The 18,434-nt window shown below is 43.3% G+C and overlaps 1 protein-coding gene across 8 annotated transcripts in view; it reads left to right on the forward strand.

Moving 5' to 3' along the window:
• Nucleotides 1-18,434, forward strand: part of PRR5 (proline rich 5) — a 192,439-nt gene that overhangs the window by 91,421 nt on the left and 82,584 nt on the right. For 5 of the 8 annotated variants that reach the window (XM_056517445.1, XM_056517447.1, XM_056517446.1 and 2 more), the window contains 2 exons: nucleotides 8,024-8,114; nucleotides 14,371-14,484. In XM_056517445.1, the coding sequence (XP_056373420.1) occupies nucleotides 14,381-14,484 (104 nt within the window). In that variant the 5' untranslated portion in view covers nucleotides 8,024-8,114; nucleotides 14,371-14,380. Of the gene's footprint in view, nucleotides 1-8,023; nucleotides 8,115-14,020; nucleotides 14,485-18,434 lie in introns of those variants that run through there. The other 3 variants (XM_056517449.1, XM_056517443.1, XM_056517450.1) reach the window with 3 other exon arrangements.

Here is an 18,434-nt window from a genome sequence, read left to right on the forward strand (position 1 = left end):
AGGAAGAAGAAATAGTAACGCTAAGAGTTCATGACACCAGTGCAGAGAACACAATAACTGATAATAAAGTGCAAAATGTATGTGCAAAACTGCATAGTGAGTGCAAAAATGAGCAAAAAAGGAAGACAAAAATCCGAGCAAAAGTACAGCACAAAATGGGATGAACAGTGTAAAATTCATGTGTAAAAAAAAAAATACACATGAATAGGCTCAATATGGCGCATACAGGACTCACCCACGCCCCACCACCACTACTCCGACGCGTTTCGCCAGGCGAAACGCGTCGGAGTAGTGGTGGTGGGGCGTGGGTGAGTCCTGTAGGCGCCATATTGAGCCTATTCATTCCTTATTATAATTGCTGCTATTGCACTGGTCTACTTTACCCTCCTCTTTTTTTGGTATTGCTATATGCATGTTCTATTCAGCTGTGACTCACAGTTTCACTTTGTGTATTTTTTTTACACATTAATCTGTTCATCCCATTTTGTGCTGTACTTTTGCTCGGATTTTTGTCTTCCTTTTTTGCTCATTTTTGCACTCACTATGCAGTTTTGCACATAAATTTTGCACTTTATTATCAGTTATTGTGTTCTCTGCACTAGTGTCATGAACTCTTAGCGTTACTATTTCTTCTATTATTTTTATTTTATTTATTTATTATTTATTTATCTATTACTACTATTCTTCCTTGCACTAGCGCTTTATATTCCATTTTAGGCTCTATGCGTTTACATTATATGTGGTATTACTATATACTTTACTATACAGGACTCTATATCCCAGTACCCCCACCTCCCTTTTTTTTTAAACTTTTTTAATATTCTTAGGATAGTTATCCATTTTTATGCCCACATGAATTAATTCTGTGTAAATTATATTATGTGTAATAAAATATATTTTTAATAATGACTTCTTAGTGTATTATACCTGTATCCTTATTTCATTTTAATTTTTTATACTTGGGGTTATCACATATTTTAGTCAGGTGTGCGGTTCTGCATACCTTTTTAGGTTAACTTGACCAGACAGGTAGCTGGGCTAGACAAGGTACAGATGGATGGGGCAGAGGTGTAGTCGGACTTAGCAGAAGGTCAAGGCAGGTGGCAAAGGTGCGTAGTCAAATAACGTAGTGGAAGGGTCAAATACAGTGGTCCCTCAACATACGATGGTAATTCGTTCCAAACGAGCCATCGTTTGTCGTATCCATCGTGTGTTGAGGGATTCGTGCAATGTAAAGTATAGGAAGCTGTACTCACCTGTCCCCACTGCTCGAGATGGTGTCTCCGGGCCTCCGCAGGGCTCTCCGCTGTCTTCTCCGGTCCTCCGCTGTCTTCTCCGGTCCTCCGCTGTCTTCTCCGGTCCTCTGCTGTCTTCTCCGGTCCTCTGCTGTCTTCTCCGGTCCTCTTCTGTCTTCTCCGGTCCTCCGCTGTCTTCTCCGGTCCTCCGCTGTCTTCTCCGGTCCTCTGCTGTCTTCTCCGGTCCTCTTCTGTCTTCTCCGGTCCTCCGCTGTCTTCTCCGGTCCTCCGCTGTCTTCTCCGGTCCTCTGCTGTCTTCTCTGGTCCTCTTCTGTCTTCTCCGGTCTTCCGCTTTCTTCCGCAAGGCCTTACTGGGCCTGCGTAGCGACGTCATTACACCGCTGTGTACGCCATTCCTATTGGATGACGTGCGCAGCAGCGTATTGACGTCATCGGAGAGGGCCGAGAAGACACCGGAAGACCAGCACTGGACCCGGAGGGCACCCCGGAGCATCGTGGAGGGGTAAGTAATACTTACCGCACCACACGGGGAACATTTGGCGCTGCCGGATAGCACTTAATGCGATGGCCCCGACATAAAAAAGCATCGTATGTCGATTTCATCATATGTCGGGGCCATCGTAGGTGGGGGGGATCACTGTATACGGGTGCAGCAAGCAGACAATAGGGAACGCTTAATCTCAGGCTAGGGGCACTGAAGATCCGGCAGGGAAGAGGGGGAGGAGCTGGCTTAAACAACATATGGGAAGGATCAGGCACCAATTAGTGGTGCGCTAGCCCTTTGAATCTGGAGAATCCGGCGAGCGCGCCCTAGGAGGCGGGGGTGCGCGCAGGGAACCAGAAAGCCGGGCAGCAGCAGTTTATGAACGGGCCGCGATTCACATGCAGATGCATCCCACGATTCGAATCGCGGTCCCGCCGGGGGAAGGAGACGAGACAAGCTTCTGGCTCAATCCTGGTGGGCCAGTTGGGTAGGGCCTCCCAGTAATTATCCCGGTAAAGCCTATGGTCAGTCTGCCCCTGCACTAGGGGAAGTTATTTAGCTACAAGCTAATTTAAGCTGGCTTGATGAAGTAACATCATTATGTTGAGCCACCAATGACAGAATGGTAGAGCAGGAAGCCGATGACTCCCTGTTCCACCATAGTATTCAACTATATCTGCATTCTGATATCACTGATACAGTTGACAGTAATGTTGGACCACTAATTCAGGGAACTTGGCCAAAAAATGTTGGTGTTGTGCCTCAGAAGCTAAGTGCTGGCCTCATCCCACCCTTGAGGGGCCTACTGGCCTACCAGGGTTTACCTATGTTCTGCACTAGGGAAAGCTATTTGTCTACAAGCTAAATTAAGCTTGCATGAGAAAAGGGACTTCATGGTGTCTGTCTGCACCACTAATGACAGAATGAGCTGAAAGTTGATGGCTCCCTGCCCCACCATAGTATTCAACTGTGTCTGTATTCTGATGATGCTTATACAGTTGAGCAAAAATGTGAAGCTTGTGCCCTAGATGCCCGGTGCTGGCACCATTCCACTCCTGACGTCAAGTCATGTGATCAATGGACCGTGGCCATGCTGCAATGGGTATTGTAGTCTGAGAGAGGCTACAGAAACCGTAAGTAGCCAGTTCTTAGAAGCAAGGTAGCAGCATGATGGGGGACACAAGACATGGCCATTTACCACCAACACAAGCACAGATCCTTGAAAGGCATGTCCATTACTTTTCCACCTTAATAATCAAAGTCACCTTATGTTGGATAACCCCTTTAAATTATGATTGCACCCATGAAATAGGCAGAACCATAATATAAGGTCAACCAACATTTTTTAGGGAGAAATGCTGATTGGCGCCCCCTGTTGTGAGTAAATTCCAGACTGGGCATCAGGACTGTGTGTTCTGCAGTGATTTTTCTCATCTCTTGTTTCCCAGATTTATTAGGTTTAATCATTTGCCTGCTGTTTTGCATCCTGTTGGGACTTCGCTGTTGTAACTCATGGATTATTTATTGTCTCTGGGACGTTGCATTAAAGATCCAGCCTCACGATCCGTGAATGTGAATGATTGATTCCAGACCCGTACGAGATAGAAGATTATTACATTTATTGATCATAAATGGGGGCAGGACGTGAAGCCTGGCGTTAAAGAACCATTAGTAATCATCTTGTATTTATTTTTCTTGTCCGACCTCTGACAGGACTGGTTGGAAACGGCCATTGATTTATAGGATGTATATAGCGGCAATGAAAAGACTGAATATTATTCATCACCCGGCTTGTTACTGTAGTGGATATTCTACGAGGAGGCTTTTGGGCAGAACACAGGGAAACCTTCGGTCCACTACATGATAATAACTAGTACTGCCTCCTTGTCTTTCTTCCTATATGATGTAGGCACAGATAGTACTGCCTCCTTGTCTCTCCCCCTAAATAGATCAAGTGTAGTATCTGTTCTTATCAGTTGATCGGGATCTGCTGATGTGGGACTGGTGGGGATGGGTGTACTAGGGCGTTCTGAGAAATCAGCTCAACGGCTGTCCCGATGTGACCGGTGCCCTACGGGTCTCAATGAGAGGGTCTAGAGCCGAGTTACTTTTGTGCCTCAGGTAGTGGTGACCCCCAGGTGCCGAAACTCACTGGGAGGATGAGCACACTGAGTTAACGCACTGGCACCAACCTCTACACCTTTTGCACTCACCTCTTGATTCCCGGCCTTTTGGCTAGGATGAGAGAAGCTTTTATAGATCCGGCTGGATGTCCAGGCAGAATATCTGCACTTATCTTTTTATTTATTCTTTTTTTGTTGTCACTGTGCCACTTTTGCGTGTTGTGTGTCCCCAGGATTGGCAGGATGCGGTAGCCCTTCTTGGTGTCCCTCCTGGTGGTTTAGGGGAGGTGTGAGTGGCCATCAGGTTCCGCACCTCCCTGCAAAAACCCTGGGTACTCCTGGACAGGCAGGGTACTGACCATTGAACAGCTTTGCGGGCAGATACCCTGGTAAATGCCTAGATGGATATCGGGAGCATTTCTGGTCCCTTAGTAGCTTTGGCGAAAAGGGACATTGAACCTGGAACCTCACAGGTGCCTTCTGGCCTGGAGGGAAGGTCAAGGTTTGTTTGGGGTCCTCACGTTCCTCGGCTCTTAAATTATGTAGGGACAAATAGTACTGCCACTATGGTTCTCCTTATAATGACGTAGGCACAGATTACACTGCCTCACAATTTCTTCAGATAAATAATGCAGGCACAGATAATACTGCCTCTCTGTCTCCCTTTAAATTACATAGGCACAAATAGTGCTATCTCCCAATCTGTGTTTAGAAATAATGTAGGCATAGATAGTACTACCTCCTTGTCTCTCCCTCTGATGTAGGCACATATAGTGCTGCATCCCTGGCTCTCCCTCTAAATAATATAGGCAGATATTCATACCTCCCAATCTCTTCTGATAAATGATGTAGACACAGATAGAACTGCCTCCTTGTCTCTCCCTCTGATGTAGGCACAGATAGTGCTGCATCCCTGGCTCTCCCTCAAAATAATATAGGCAGATATTCATGCCTCCCAATCTCTTCTGATAAATGACACAGATAGTACTGCCTCCTTGCCTCTTGCTGTAAATGATATAGCTACATATATTAGTGCCTCTCTGTCTCTCCATCTAAATGACGTAGGCACATATAGCACAACCTCCCAATTTCTACTAATTAATGATGCAGGCACAGATAGCTTTGCCTTTTTGTCTCTCTCTCTAAATGACATAGGCACAGATAGTACTGCCTCCCAATTTCTATTGATACATTATGTAGGTACAGATAGCACTGCTTCCCTGTTTCTTCCTCTAATTGAATTAGGCACAGATTGTTCTGCCTCCTTGTCTCAACCTGTAAATGATATACTCAGAGATGTTAGTGCTTTTCTGGCTCTCCCTCTAAATAAAGTAGGCACAGATAAGACTACCTTTCAATTTTTATTAATAAATGTGCAGGGACAGATAATACTGCCTTCCTGTCTTTCCCTCAAAATGGAGCTTCAAGCAATGCCTCCAAGCTTTAAGGGGTACGCCGGAGGAGAGACATTTTTTTTTTTCAGATCTACTGATGCTAAAATAAATATACAAATTTGTAAATTACTTTTATTTAAAAATCTTAATCCTTCCAGTACTTATCAGCTGCTGTATGTTCCAGAGGTCAGGAAATGTCCAAATCTCCATAGCAAACCTCTCCTATTCTGGAGAGTTCCTGACACAGACAGAGGTGGCAGCAGAGAGCACTGTGGTCAGACAGGTTCACAGGCGTCTTTCATTGTAAAATATACGTTGAAAACATCACAGAAAGAATTGCGTCTTTATAACATGTCACTTGGAAAAAATATTTAAATTATTTTTTACATATTGTGTGCTCAGACAACCACTTTCCGGCGGCTATTTTTCCACAATTTTGCGGACACATTTTTTACAATGAGATATGCCTGAAAATATACTGTATGAACCTAACTTTTGGTTGACGATATGTCCATTTTTGAATGGAAAAGTCCAGTTTCTTTCCTATTTCATGATTATCCTGCCATTTGATTAAAGATTTTGATATTGTCCCGTTTTTTACACAAAATGGAACAGAATTGACATTTCTGCAGTTTTCGTGCCACAGCAGCTGCTGATCACTGTTCTTAAAGTGGCCACAGCCCGTGCTGCCTGATCATAAAGTGGCAGCCGGCATTGCAGTCATTTTAAGTCAATGAGCAGTGGCTGCTGGTACTTGTGACATATATAATGCCCCTGATGTCATGCCCAGAAGAGGACATCAAGAAAGCACAAGCTTGGACTCTGGAATAGACCCTGGACCCCTCCACTGCTCCTCAGTCCGGGGACCTACTGATATGGCCCGACCATATCTGTAGGTCCCAACCCCGGACTGAAAGAGAAGTGGCACACAAATTAAGTGGGGCAGTATGGCTGAGCCACCGGGGACAGTTTGTCAGTGGGGTTGCCTACCTACTACTAAATACGGGGACATAGAGGAAGGGCTTCAACTATATGGGAACACAGAAGGGGAGTTTATAACTACATGGGAGCTCTGAGGGGGTGAAACAACTATATGGTGACACAGAGGGGGGCCTACAACTATATTAAGGCAAAGAGGGGGCTTATAACTATATGAGGGCACAGATGGGCCCTACAACCATATTAAGGCACAGAGGGGGTTCATAACTATATGGGGACACAGAGGGGGCCTATAACGATATGAGGGCACAGAGGGGCATTACAACTATATTAAGACACAGAGGGGGCTCATAACTATATGGGGACACAGAGGGGGGCCTACAACTATATTAAGGCAAAGAGGGGGCTTATAACTATATGGGGACACAGAGGGGGCCTATAACTATATGAGGGCACAGAGGGGCCCTACAACTATATTAAGGCACAGAGGGGGCTCATAACTATATGGGGACACAGAGGGGGCCTATAACTATATGAGGGCAAAGAGAGGCCTATAACTAAATGGGGGCACAAAGGGGGGCTATAACTATGTGGGGTACAAAGGGGGCCTACAACTACATGGAGGCACAGAGGAGGCATACAGTATAACTATGTTTAGGTGCCTAGATCTATAAAGGATGACCTTTAACTCTGGCGGCACAAAGGTGGCCTAAAACTATATTGAGGTAGAGAGGGGGCCAATAACTATATATCGGGGCAGTATAGCATAACCCCGTCTAGTTTTTCCTGTACTTGACCTCTATTTGCTACATGAATACTGAAATGCTCCGTTGCATAAATTGTGGCTTTCTACATGTGGAAAAACTACAACTCCCATCATTTCCTGACAGCCCTCGGTTCTCCTGCTTAGTCTTGTACTTGTCTTGTACGCATTAAGAAACACTGCTGTGATGATATACGTATAACATTGTGCAGTACTGACACCGTCCTGTTGGTGGCGCTGTTGACCTTATTTATTCATTTGGTAGATGGTTTTTCACAGAATCTCGTGCAGAGTTTTTGCAGGTTTTGTAACTTGCTGTACTTCTGAAGAATGCCGTCAGGTGTGAACTTCTAGCCGTGTGGAATTTAGGCCATGTTCACTAAGTGGTAGCACATATCCTAACATTACAGCAGTGTTTCCAAAGCAGGGTGCCTCCAGCTGTTGCAAAACTACAACTCCCAGCATGCCCGGACAGCCTTTGGCTGTCCGGTCATGCTGGGAGTTGTAGTTTTGCAACAGCTGGAGGCACCCTGCTGGGGAAATGCTGCATTACAGTGTGCCAACTATAGGCGTCCCCATATGTGTCAGCTATGTATCCCTATATCTGCTCTAAGGATATGCAAAAAATGTAGGAGCACCCCTTTGAAGGCACCCCTTTAAATGCAGAGCTAATGCCTCCCTAAAACAGCGCCACCTCTGTCCTCAGGTTGTGTGTGGTATTACAACTCGGCTAAATTCACTTCAATGGAACTGAGCTGCAATACCGCACACAACCTGAGAACAAGAGTGGCACTGTTTTGTTTTGTTTTTTTGGTAATGAAATCAGCTCTGTTGATTCCTTAAGTCCCTTACACACTGTACATTGCCTGCCACAAATTCCCAATAAAATTTCCAGTAAAGGTCCCCCCCCCCCCCCCCCGCCCACATTGCCTGCCACAGGTATTACCATATATTTATATTCTGCCTGATACAGATCTTCCAGTCTGCAATTGACTATATTTATATAAAAAAAATATATAGACAACAGTGTCCTAAAATTTTTATTTTTGTGCATTTTTTTACAGATCCGATGTAATTTGTGGCTTTTGGTTACCTCCACGCCTTCAAATCCACAAGCCTTAACGACCAGATTTACCATCCCCGTGATATTAAAAGGTGAGTTCTCTATACATCAGACATCAAGAAAATATACACCCTATACACTTACAATGTGTACCATCTATGGTCAGATAACATAATTACTGCATGTGCCAATATTAAGCAAAGGTAGAGACAAGGAGGCAGCACTATCACTGCCTACATTAATAGGAAAAGACAGGGAGACAGCACTATCACTGACTACAACATTTATAGGGAAAGTCATTGGGGCTGCACTATCACTGCCTATAGCCTTTATAGGTAGAAATAGGGAGGCAGCACTATCACTGCCAACAATATGTATAGGGAGAGACAAGGAGGCAACATTATCACTGCCTACAACATTTATACGGAGAGACAGGGAGGCAGCACTCTCACTGTCTACCTCATTTATTGGGAAAGACATTGGGGCAGCAATATCACTGCCTATAGCCCTTATAGGTAGAAATAGGGAGGCAGCACTATCACTGCCAACAATATGTATAGGGAGAGACAAGGAGGCAACACTATCACTGCCTACAACATTTATACGGAGAGACAGGGAGGCAGCACTACCACTGTCTACATCATTTATAGGGAAAGACATTGGGGCAGCAATATCACTGCCTACCGCATTTATAGGGAGAAATAGGGAGGCAGCACTATCACTGGCTACTATATTTATAGGGAGAGACAGGGAGGCAACACTATCACTGTCTACAACATTTATAAGGAAAGTCATTGGGGCAGCACTATTACTGCCTACAGCATTTATAGGGAGAAATAGGGAGGCAGCACTATCACTGCCTACAATATGTATAGGAAATGACAGGGAGGCAACACTATTACTGCCTACAATATGTATAGGGAGAGACAGGGAGGCAGCACTATCACTGCATACATTTATGGGAAGAGACAGGGAGGCAGCACTATCACTGCATACAACATTCATGGGGAGAGACGGGGAGGCAGGACTAGTACTTCCTACGACATTTATAGGAAAAGACAGGGAGGTAGAACTACCCCTGACTACACCATTTATAAGGAAAAAAGGGAGGCAGCACTATCACTCCTATCAACATTTATGGGGAGAGACAGGGAGGCAGCACTATCGCTGACTACACCCTTTATAAGGAATAAAAGGGAGGCAACACTATCACTCCTATTAACATTTATAGAGAAAGACATGGAGGCAGCACTATAACTGCACAACCACATTTAGGGAGGCAACATTATCACCGCCTATCCTTGTCTATATTAGTTTCCAAGAGTGACAAATAGGTTGTGCAATCTGTCCCTATATTATCTAAATGGAGATATCAGGAGGCAGTCCTGTCTTTTCCTACATTATTTAAAGGGAGAGACAGTGAGGCAGCACTATCTGTGCCTACATCAGAAGGACAGAAGAGGAGACAGTACTACCTATGCCTACGTTATTTATCAACACAGATTGAGAGGAAACACTATTTGGGCCTATGTCATTTAGAGGGAGGGAGACAGAAAGACAGTACTATCTGTGCCTAATTAATCATCAGTAGAAATTGGAAGGCAGTGCTATCTGTGCCTATGCCATTTAGAGGGAGTGCCAAGGAGGCACTAATATCTGTGGCTATATAATTTAGAGGGAGAGGAAAGGAGGCAGTGCTATCTGCTATTATTTAGGGGGAGAGACAAAGAGACATTACAATCTTTGCCTATATGATTAATCAATAGAGATTGAGAGGCAGTACTATCTGTGCCTACATCATTATCACCAGAAATTTGGAGATAATGCTATAGGTGTCTATGTTATTTATAGGGGTAGCCAGAGAGGCACTGATATCTGTGGCTACAGCATTTAGAGGGGGAGACAAGGAGGCAATACTATCTGTGCCTACTTCTGTTAGAAGGAGACACAGAGAGGCAGTACTATCTGTGCCTACTTCTGTTAGAAGGAGACACAGAGAGGCAGTACTATATACTAGTGATGAGCGGCATAGGCCATATTCGAATTCGCGAATATTCGCGAATATATGGACGAATATTCATCATATATTCGCAAATATTCGCATAGTCGTTATATTCTCGTTTTATTTTCGCGTATGCGAAAATACGCACATGCGGAAAATTACCATATGTGGAAATTCGCATATGCGCAAATTAGCATATGTTAATTTTCGCATATGCGAATTTTCGCACGCCAGTCTCACACAGTAGTATTGGAGCCTTCTTTACACCACACAAGCTGGAAGCAGAGAGGGGTGATCACTGTGATGTGTACTGTGAAGAAAAAAAAAAAAAAAGAAAACGAATATTCGTAATTACGAATATATAGAGCTATATTCGCGAAATTCGCGAATTCGCGAATATGCGATATTCGCGAATAATATTCGAATTGCGAATATTCGCGAGCAACACTACTATATACTACATTATTTATGAGTAGTGTTGAGCGGCATAGGCCATATTCGAATTCGCGAATATTCGCGAATATATGGACGAATATTCGCCATATATTCGCGAATATTCGCATATCCGTTATATTCTCGTTTTATTTTCGCATACGCGAAATTTCACGTATGCGAAAATTAACATATGTGAAAATTAGCATATGCGAAATTAGCATACGCGAAAATTAGCATATGCGAAAATTAGCATATGCGAATTTTCGCGCGCCAGTCTCACACAGTAGTATTAGAGCCTTCTTTACACCACACAAGCTGGAAGCAGAGAGGGGTGATCACTGTGATATGTATTGTGAAGAAAAAAACAAAAAAAAACACGAATATTCGTAATTACGAATATATAGCGCTATATTCGCGAAATTCGCGAATTCGCGAATATGCGATATTCGCGAATAATATTCGAATTGCGAATATTCGCGAGCAACACTATTTATGAGTAGAGATTGGGATGCATGATTATCTGTGCCTACGTCATTTAGAGAAAGAGACAGGAAGGCAGTAATATCTGTGCCTTCTCCATGCATCAGTAGAAATTGGGAGCTAGTGCATCTGTGCCTAGGCCATTTAGAGGGAGAGTCAGAGAGGCACTAATATCTGTGGCTATATTGTTAATGGGAAGAGGCAAGGAGGCAGTACAATCTGTGCCTACTCTAATTAGAGGGGGAGACAGGAAAGCAGTACTTTCTGTGCCTGCATCATTTATCAGTAGAAATTGAGTAGTGCTATCTGTGCCTACATCATTTAGAGAGAGACCCAGAGAGGCACTAATATCTGTGGCTATATCAGTTAGAGGGAGAGGCAGGGAAGCAGAACTATCTGTACCTACATCATTTCGCAGTAGAGATTGGGAGGCAGTACTATCTGTGAATACTTCAATTAGAGGGAGAGACAGGAAGGCAGTACTATCTGTACCTACATAATTTATCAGTAGAGATTGGGAGGCAGTACTATTTGTTCCTACTTCAATTAGTGGGAGGGACAGGTAAGCACTAGCAGTACTATCTGTGCCTACATCATTTCTCAGTAGAGACTGGAGGCAGTACTATACGTGCCTTTGTCAATTAGAGGAAGAGAGAAAGAGGCAGTACTATCTGTGCTTGCATAATTTATCAGTAGAGATTGGGAGGCTGTACTATTTGTTCCTACTTCAATTAGTGGGAGGGAAAGGTAAGCACTAGCAGTACTATCTGTGCCTACATAATTTCTCAGTAGAGACTGGGGCAGTACTATATGTGCCTACTTAAATTAGAAGATGAGACAGGAAGGCAGTACTATCTGGTCCTACATAATTTATCAGTAGAGAGTGGGAGGCAGCACTATTTGTTCCTACTTCAATTAGTGGAAGGGACAGGTAAGCACTAGCAGTACTATCTGTGCCTACATCATTTATCAGTAGAGATTGGGAGGCAGTACAATTTGTTCCTACTTCAATTAGTGGGAGGGACAGGTAAGCACTAGTAGTACTATCTGTGCCTACATCATTTCTCAGTAGTGACTGGGGGAAGTACTATCTGTGCCTTTGTCAATTAGAGGAAGAGAGAAAGAGAGGCAGTACTATATATGCCTGCATCATTTATCAGTAGAGATTGGGAGGCAGTACTATTTGTTCCTACTTCAATTAGTGGGAGGGACAGGAAAACACTAGCAGTACTATCTGTGCCTACATCATTACTTAGTAGAGACTGGGGGCAGTACTATCTGTGCCTGCATCATTTAGAGTGAGAGGCAAGGAGGCAGTACTACAGTACAAAGCTCCGATGTGTGGAACTCTGGTTAAAGCAGTTTCCTAACCAGTGTAGCTCCAGCTGTTGAAAAACTACAACTTCCAGCATGCCCGGACAGCCAAGGGCTGTCCGGGCATGCTGTGAGTTGTAGTTTTGCAACAGCTGGAGGCACACTGGTTGGGAAACTGCTTTAACCAGAGCTCCACGCATTGTACGTGGCCTGAGGATTTAAGGGTTCCTACTGCGGAGGGTACGGCAGCTGCGCGTGTATATTATCTGCCATAAATATTTTATAATTTATAAGTCAACATTATATGAATATTTATTCCCCCGATCATTAGGAATCAGCAGATGTCTGCACAACAGAGGCTTCGCGGGATAAACTATTCATTTTATTGGGTATTTTTTGTACAAAATGTTCCCGCAGATCACTTGGAAAGTACACGGCTATTTACTACCTAGTATGATATTTTTTTTTAAAGGGACAGTACGCCTTTTCTTGAGTAGCTGAAGCTATTGCTCTCTGTCATCAGCCTCTGGCTTTTAGTGAATTTCAACGTGGTAACATGAACTCCCTGTACATGGTCACGATCCATGTATGGTACATATTTTGATGTTCTGCAGCAGCTGAGGTGTGCATTATATTGTTCTGCAGCAGCTGGGGTGTGCATTATATTGTTCTGCAGCAGCTGAGGTGCTGGTGATTTTTGCTTTCCCTTGGGATAGAGGAGGTTAAAGGGGTACTCCAGTGGAAAACATTATTATCATTATTATTATTATTATTATTATTATTATTAATCAACTGGTGCCAAAAAGTTAAACAGATTTGTTTAAAAATCTTAACCCTTCCAGTACTTATTAGCAGCTGTATGCTACAAAAGAAATTATTTTCTTTTTGATTTTTTTTAAATCAACTTTTTTTTTTAAAATCAACTGGTGCCAAAAAGTTAAACAGATTTGTAAATTACTTCTATTAAAAAATCTTAACCCTTCCAGTACTTATTATCAGCTGTATGCTACAGAGGAAATTTTTATTTTTTTTGGAATTTTTTTTAAATCAACTTTTTTTTTTAATAAACTGGTGCCAAAAAGTTAAACAGATTTGTAAATGACTTCTATTAAAAAAGCTTAACCCTTCCAGTACTTATTAGCAGCTGTATGCTACAGAGGAAATGCTTTTCTTTTTTATTTATTTATTTATTTTTTTATTCTTTTCTTTTTTTTCTTTTTTTTTCATCTTGTCCACAGACAAGTACGTATGTACGTATCAGGAACTGTCCCAGAGCAGGAGAAAATCCCCATAGCAAACCTATGCTACTCTGGACAGTTCCTGACACGGACAGATGTGTCAGCAGAGAGCATACAGCATACATGTAGCATACAGCTGCTAAGAAGTACTGAAAGGATTGAGATTTTTTAAAATAGAAGTAATTTATAAATCTGTTTAACTTTCTGGCACCAGTTCATTTAAAAAAAAAGGTTTTCCACCGGAGTACCCCTTTAAGGAGCATCTATCCCCATTCAACATTGAGATGTAAATCCCCAGGCAGCTCTATAGAGAATCTGGGGCCACTTTTCCCCCCATGACTGTTCCCCAGACTCTTCCATTGTCCCGACATCTGTTCCCTCCCCTGCTTCTTCATGCTCCCAGATTCTGTGCACTTTGTCAGTCTTTCCCACATACACTCTCCCTCCTTTGTGGTTGAGAAACTTTTTTTTTTTTTCTTCTTCTTCTTCCTCTTCTTGGAGCTTCCGCACTTAACAAAAAGAAAAAAAAAAAGTTGTTAAGAGTCAGGAACTCGGCTCCGAGACACCAAGAAGAGTTCAGACCCCAGGGGCGTAACCGTAGGGGGTGCAGAGGTTGCAGTCACACCTGGGGGCCCTTCAGCTTGACTGTTGTCTAGAGGAGGCCGAATAGTAGATGGGACATTTTATTTTTGCAATTTTTTGGTACCCTGAGGAAGTCGGTCAGGACGCCATGCTGCTGTACCGTGCCTTACGATGATCTGTCCCTGCCCGGTTGGGGCTGGACGTCTTGTCTCGATGCGAAGTGTTGGAGCTCGTAAGGATATAGATCTGTCAGTAGTGAATGCTCAGACTCACGTTGACCATGAGGACTCTCCGCAGGTCGAAATTCATGAGTTCGCCCAGCCTCATTGACCTGGGCAAGAGAGAGCAGGCAGCCTTGGACGAGCGGGGGACGCAACAGAAGCGAGCCGGGTCCAACGCCACCTGGAACAGGTAAAAGAAAACGCCATATTTCTTCATGCATGATTAAGGCTGTGTTCACACCTTCAGGTTTTTAATTGCAATTATTGAATACGTCTCAAAAACTGTGGACCTCAAGCGGTTGCAAAACTACAACTCCCAGCATGGCTGTCCGGGCATGTTGGGAGTTGTAGTTTTGTAACAGCTGGAGGGTCTGCAGTTTGGAGACTGGTGGTTTAGATCCATTATATGGCCAGAAGGATCAGGATGATGTATTAGGGGATTGTCATGTAAGCAATTGGCTGGGATAGATAGATATAGATAGATAGATAGATAGATAGATAGATAGATAGATAGATAGATAGATATGAGATAGATGGATATGAGATAGATAGATAGATAGATAGATAGATAGATATGAGATAGATAGATAGATAGATATGAAATAGATATGAGATAGATAGATGGATATGAGATAGATATAGATAGATAGATAGATAGATAGATACATAGATAGATAGATATGAGATAGATGGATATGAGATAGATGGATATGAGATAGATAGATAGATATGAGATAGATAGATAGATATGAGATAGATAGATATGAGATAGATAGATAGATAGATAGATAGATAGATAGATATGAGATAGATAGATATGAGATAGATAGATAGATATATAGATAGATAGATATGAGATAGATAGATAGATAGATAAATACAAGATAGATAGATAGATATGAGATAGATAGATAGATATGAGATAGATAGATATGAGATAGATAGATAGATAGATATGAGATAGATAGATAGATATGAGATAGATAGATATGAGATAGATAGATAGATAGATATGAGATAGATATATATATATGAGAGATAGATAGATAGATATGAGATAGATAGATAGATAGATATGAGATAGATAGATAGATAGATAGATATGAGATAGATAGATAGATAGATAGATATGAGATAGATAGATAGATAGATAGATACAAGATAGATAGATAGATATGAGATAGATAGATAGATAGATAGATAGATAGATAGATAGATAGATATGAGATAGATAGATATGAGATAGATAGATAGATAGATAGATAGATAGATATGAGATAGATATATATGAGATAGATAGATAGATAGATAGATAGATAGATAGATATGAGATAGATAGATAGATATGAGATAGATAGATAGATAGATAGATAGATAGATAGATAGATAGATATGAGATAGATTATAGATAGAATTGTATGTACTATCATGTTGTTCTGGTTTCCACTATATGAAGGTATTTTCGTCAGTTTTTGTTGGTTCTTTACTTTTTCAATGGTAGAGATATTGTACATCTAATACAGCCCTGACTTTCCTTAATGTTGCATCCCTCTCCCTCTCTCTCTCTCTGCCTCTCCCTCTCTCTCTCTCTCTCCCCCTCTATCTCTCTGCCTCTCCCTCTCTCTCTCCCCCTCTATCTCTCTGCCTCTCCCTCTCTCTCTCCCCCTCTATCTCTCTGCCTCTCCCTCTCTCTCTCCCCCTCTATCTCTCTGCCTCTCCCTCTCTCTCTCCCCCTCTATCTCTCTGCCTCTCCCTCTCTCTCTCCCCCTCTATCTCTCTGCCTCTCCCTCTCTCTCTCCCCCTCTATCTCTCTGCCTCTCCCTCTCTCTCTCCCCCTCTATCTCTCTGCCTCTCCCTCTCTCTCTCCTTCCATTGAAGTGAATGGAGCCAAGTTGTAATACCACAAACAACCTGAGGACAGGGGTGGCGCTGTTTTGAGAAGAAATTACCTTTGTTTTTCTATTCCTGGATAACCCCTTGTAGTAAAAGCAGCTTCTTAATATCGTGATTATCGCGCCTTGGCCAGGTTTATACACAGACCTGGACCTATCCCAAGGTCAAAGTTCAGCCCCACACAACGCACTAGTGACAGGCAAGGAGTTGTGTCGATGACTCAGAATCAGAACAAAGTGCAACTTCATACTCCTATTTGCTTATCTTTATCTATAGACCAGAGTTTCCCAAGCAGCGTACCTCCAGCTGTTGCAAAACTACAACTCCCAGCATGCCGAGAATGCTTGTGGTTGTAGTTTTGCAACAGCTGGAGGCACATTGCTTGGGAAACACTGCTTTAGACCATTCCCTTTCACACCCAAGCAATTTATCTTCAATCTAAAGACAAATAGATCCTCATGTAGCAGAGCCGGTTGTGTCATCTCTGTCATTTGGACTGAATTGCGCCTGTAGCACGATAAGATAACGCAGGCCTTCAATCTACAGTCCATAGGGCCCTATGATCACATGTTGAGTGGTGCCAAATGACAAACTCAGCTCTGCTTAGCGTCTCCATCTGTTTTTTTTGCGTCTACATTGCAGTATTTTATTTACCAGTAACCTCATGCAGCGGGTAAATGGCTCTCGTAATACTTGCCAGTTAGAATTGGCAGCAACCTGCAGCTACCACAGCCCCCTTGGCACTGTCGGGGCCGCAGACAGAGCTAAATTGTGCGCACGTTGTGTTGTCTGGAAAGCTGCGACGAGGGCTGCTTTGCATTTAGATGTGTTTGTAGTGATACTATAGTGCGGTGTTTCCCAACCAGTGTCCTCCCAGCTGTTGCAGAACTACAACTCCCAGCATGCCCGGACAGCCGAAGGCTGTCCGGGCATGCTGGGAGCTGTAGTTTTGCAACAGCTGGAGGCGCACTGGTTGGGAAACCCTACTATGGTACCTAGGAGAGAGGAGTGTGTCACAGGTGACTTATAAGTTACTGTTTATAAGGCATTAGCTGTTAATAGGCATTTGCTGTATTGTTGTACTGGAAGCGGCGTGGGGGGGTGGGGGGTATGAAAAATTCTGAAGCTTTCCAATATACTTATATAAGATCTCCGCTTGCAGTAAGCGAAAAGAAACATTCTTCTTTCCATCCTAACTTGTACTGACCCCAAGCTTTTCACAGCTACAATTGTATCCCTTTGTTACAACTGAATTTCAAGCTGATACATTTTACCTGCACTGATACAATGTAGCAGAAGTATCAGCTTTATGTATCAGCTTTATATGTTTATCTCACAGAGGACGGCCTAGACTAAATAGAATTGCAGCAAACCCTCTGCTGTAAGAGGTCTTAAAGGGGTTTTCCAGCATTTAAAAATTATCTTGAAGGAGTAGTCCAGTGGTGACCCAGTGGTGAACAACTTATCCCCTATCCTAAGGATAGGGGATAAGTTGCAGATCGCGGGGGGTCCGACCGCTGGGGCCCCCTGCGATCTCCTGTACGGAGCCCCGACAGCCCGCGGGAAGGGGGGGTGTCGACCTCCGCACGAAGCGGCGGCCGACACGCCCCCTCAATACAACTCTATGGCAGAGCCGAAGCGCTGCCTTCGGCAATCTCCGGCTCTGCCATTGAGATGTATTGAGGGGGTGTGTCGGCCGCCGCTTCGTGCGGGGGTCGACACCCGCTATCTGGCCGGAGAGCCTGGCCCCCGTACAGAGAGATCGCAGGGGGCCCCAGCGGTCGGACCCCCCGCGATCTCAAACTTATCCCCTATCCTTAGGATAGGGGATAAGTTTTTCACCACTGGACTACCCCTTTAATTCTAAAGACAAATAGATACTGGTTTAGCAGGGCCGGATGTGTCATATTGTTCATTTGGACTGAATTGTATCTGCAGTGTGGATATCGGGGATAAGTGTCTGATCGCAGGAACTTTCCTAATCTCTGGAACGGGGCACCAATTCTTCACTTTTGTCTTATTGCTCGGACATTTCCATGTTGCAGAGGTATATAGACGACATCTCCATTGATTTTAATGGAGCTACCTACCTATAGCAGTTGTCTCCACCTTGTGGCTTGACAGCTGTCGCAAACTAACACTCCTAACATGCTGGTAGTTGTAGTTTTGCAACAATTGAAGAATTCTGGGACTTATATGTTAATGTTTCTTTTGTATGATATCTCAGACATTTCCATGTTGCAGAGG

The sequence above is a fragment of the Hyla sarda genome, chromosome 4 (genome assembly GCF_029499605.1).
Source record: "Hyla sarda isolate aHylSar1 chromosome 4, aHylSar1.hap1, whole genome shotgun sequence".
NCBI lineage: Eukaryota > Metazoa > Chordata > Amphibia > Anura > Hylidae > Hyla > Hyla sarda.